This window comes from Gossypium hirsutum, chromosome D05 (genome assembly GCF_007990345.1).
Source record: "Gossypium hirsutum isolate 1008001.06 chromosome D05, Gossypium_hirsutum_v2.1, whole genome shotgun sequence".
In the NCBI taxonomy this organism is placed as follows: Eukaryota; Viridiplantae; Streptophyta; class Magnoliopsida; order Malvales; family Malvaceae; genus Gossypium; species Gossypium hirsutum.
The window spans coordinates 9,627,479-9,630,955 of record NC_053441.1 but is presented as its reverse complement, the minus strand read 5'-3'; the positions used below and the strand labels follow the sequence as shown (position 1 = coordinate 9,630,955).

Genomic DNA, 3,477 nt, shown 5'->3' with positions numbered 1-3,477 from the left:
AAGGGCATAATATTTTAGTACTAAAAGGACAATGCCATAAATAAAAGGGTAATTTTTATAGATAGCCACTCAACTATCGAAATTTTTTATTTTAGGTATTTAAAATAAAAAATACTCACGTTACATAATTTGACAAATTTAGTTATTTCTGTTAAAATCACAGAAACATGGCAATTAAAAAAATTAGTAAAATAACAAATTTAGTCTTCAACTTTTATATATTATATCTATTTAGTCATAATTTTAAAAAATTAATCCTTAAAATTTATAAATATTCTCAATTTGATCCTAATTCTAAAAAATTTAAAGAAATATATAAAAATATATAAATATTTTCAAAAAACATAATAATAAAATTAAAATTTACATTAATATTAAATAAATATAATTATATTTAACAGTCCAAATATAATCACATCCTAATATCTTTCACGCTCATTTGGCAAAGTAAATGCTGTGGGACACAATAAAACTGAATAGTTTTTTTCGTGAGAGTTACATTAAACCTCGAGTTGAGCATAATGGACATACTGTAATGAACCCCAATTGCAAAGCCGTGTAGTTAGCCTGGTTTTAAGAGCTCCAGAACTGACGGGTGAGGCAAAGCTACAAAATGATAAATGGTATAAAGTGGTCCGGGAATTACAAGAAAAAATAGAGGAAAATAACATTCTTTGAAGCTACATTTAGTTAGAGCCTTAGAGGTAAGCTGAAGAGATCATATGTATTTAGTTACAACTGCTGCTGCAAATTAAGGATTAGCAGCAGAGAGAGAGAGAGACGGGGGTGGGGGGACGAGGAGAGGGAGAGAGACAGGGTAGGGGATTTTATTTTATTTAAGATTAATATAATTATATTTATTTAATATTAATATAAAATTTAAATTTCTTATTATATATTTTTTGAAAATATTTATGTATTTGTATATATTTATTTGAATTTTTTAGAAATAAGATCAAATTAAGAATATTTGTAAATTCTGAGGGTTAATTTTTTAAAATTATGACTAAATCGATATAATATATAAAAGTCGAAAGCTAAATTTGTTATTATACTATTTTTTAACTTTCACGTCAACTTGTGATTTTAACTGAAATAACCAAGATGACCCAACTATGTAACATAAATATTAATAATGGAGTGGCTATTTTGTAAAATTTATCCTAAATAAAATACTATTCTAATTTAAATTCTAACTGCATAGCGAGTCTTACAAACAAAAACTCGCCGATTAATCTTCAGTGTAAAGAATGTTCCTGGACCCGTCTCCTCTCTCTCTCTCTCAATTTCCTTTATAATAAAATATAATAAAAATAAACGCACGAATTCCTCAACAGTCGACAATTTTACTCTTTTTTGTTTTTTTCCTTTTAATTTTATCTATTATTCAGTCGTCTTCCAATTCCATCACCGTGTAGATAGTATATATATGCAAGGTCTCCAAAGTCCAATCAACTTGTCTACTTCTTTCAATTCCAATTCCAATTCCAATTCCAATTCCAATTCCAATTCCAATTCCCATTCTCTCCCATCTTGAATCCGAACAAATTAAAAGTAAAACACCTCTACCTTTCTTTCATTCTCATATCTTTAATTGTTTGACCAGATGGCTCTTCTAATTAACGAAGTCGACTCCCTTACTAACCAGATCTTCTCCATCCTTGAAAACAAATTTCTTTTCGGTGATCACGAGAATAATGCTGCTGGCAAAACCCGTGAAGAAGACCACTTGAAATCTGGAAATCAGCTTTCCGGGAAAGTAAGAATCCTATCCATTGACAGTGGGAGCTTTTCCGATGGTATATTGGCCGCCCAGTCCCTCCTTACCCTCCAGACTTTTCTCCGTCAAAAGTCGGGGAATCCCAATGTCGTCATTGCCCAGTATTTCGACGTTGTTGCAGGCTCTGGTGCTGGTGCGATTCTCGCCGCATTGTTGTTTACTCGCGCTGAAAATGGCGCTCCCATTTTTACTGCCGACCAAGCTCTTCAGTTCCTTCTGAAAAACCGTCGGAAACTCTTTCCCTCCTCGCCTCAGGGAATATTCCGTCGACTTTTCCGTCCATCGAAGGTGAAGAAACTGTTGAGCAAAACTTTCGGGGAGCTGACTTTGAAAGATACCTTGAAGCCGATTTTGATACCCTGCTACGATCTCTGTTCCAACGCGCCATTCTTGTTTTCCCGCGCTGATGCATTGGAAATGGACGGCTATGATTTCAAGATGAAAGACGTGTGCTACGCAACGTCGGCTGATCCGACGGTTGTGGGAGCAGTGCGAATGAAGTCAGTGGATGAGAGGACGAAGATCCTGGCGGTAGAAGGTGGGATGGCCATGAACAATCCAGCTGCGGCGGCGATAACACACGTGCTGAATAATAAGCAGGAGTTCCCGTTTTGTAATGGGGTGGAGGATCTTTTGGTCCTGTCTTTGGGGAATGGAGAGTCCGGCTTCGGTTCCGGCGACCCTACTCTGACTCCCGCCCCGACAAGGTTTCTTAGAATCGCCGGCGAGGGAGCTTCCGATATGGTAAGTACAAAAATGAATCTTAATTCATATATGAAAAATGAAACATATTATTAATCAAAACTAGCTAAAATGCACGTCCCATGGCTGAAATTAACGAACCATATGTACAGGTTGATCAAGCAGTTTCAATGGCATTCGGAGGAAGCGGAAATGGAAGCAAGTACGTGAGAATTCAGGGGACCCCTAACGTTAAGCCAAATAGTGAAAGCGATGTAGTGATGAGCGTTACAAAGGAGATGCTAGGTCAAAGAAACGTGGAGTCGCATCTTTTCAAAGGGAAAAAGAGGAGTGAGGTGACGAATTTGGAGAAACTGGAGATGATGGGAGGTGAGTTAATCAAAGAGCAAGAAAGGAGGAAAACCGGCATCCTCCCCACGGTGGTGTTGAAGCAGAAGCAGTCAGCGGCAACGCCCAGAACCTCATCGGCCTCCGCCACCACAATTTCTTCAACTCCGTCTTCATGGTCGTTAGACCATCAAAATTAATTCACTTTCACATCCCAATTTTTACAACGCCATTATTAATTCGTTTCAGGCTAATGCTGCCGCTCGGGATATAATTAATTAATACTAGTAATATAATATTAAGCGGTGTCCTAGCCGAGCTGAGCTGTAAAGTGTAAACTGTACTTAACTATTTCTATTGTTTTGTTCTTATATGCGGAATTGAGAAGCCTGAAGAGGCTTCTATTATTATTATTATTGTATAGTCAGACATAATATATATGTTTTAGTTCATTGGTGATGGAATGGACTACATTTATTTTTCACTCTATGATATGGATGGCACGTTCAGATATCTCATTTTACATTATAGATATACAATATGCTTGATTTAATTGTAGGGTTCTACATATTATAATTGGGGACGACCATAATTTGCACTTAGAATCATAGATAGCTCATATACCTGGACCACCTACATTGATACTGGGACATTGTTTTTATTTTTTA

The 3,477-nt window shown here is 36.2% G+C and overlaps 1 protein-coding gene across 1 annotated transcript; it reads left to right on the top strand.

Annotated features, from left to right (window-relative positions):
• Window positions 1-1,414: 1,414 nt before the first annotated feature.
• On the top strand, window positions 1,415-3,268 carry LOC107906343 (patatin-like protein 7). The gene is made up of 2 exons (XM_016833314.2): window positions 1,415-2,524; window positions 2,635-3,268. Exons 1-2 carry the CDS (start codon window positions 1,607-1,609, stop codon window positions 3,007-3,009), a joined length of 1,293 nt encoding a protein of 430 aa, XP_016688803.1. The 5' UTR covers window positions 1,415-1,606; the 3' UTR covers window positions 3,010-3,268.
• Window positions 3,269-3,477: the final 209 nt, after the last annotated feature.

Excerpts from the sequence above, each read along its gene's own strand:
- LOC107906343 (XM_016833314.2), top strand. The coding sequence starts at position 1,607 with ATGGCTCTTCTAATTAACGAAGTCGACTCCCTTACTAACCAGATCTTC. Across the intron at positions 2,525-2,634 it reads GCGAGGGAGCTTCCGATATG|GTTGATCAAGCAGTTTCAAT; the intron begins GTAAGTACAAAA and ends CCATATGTACAG.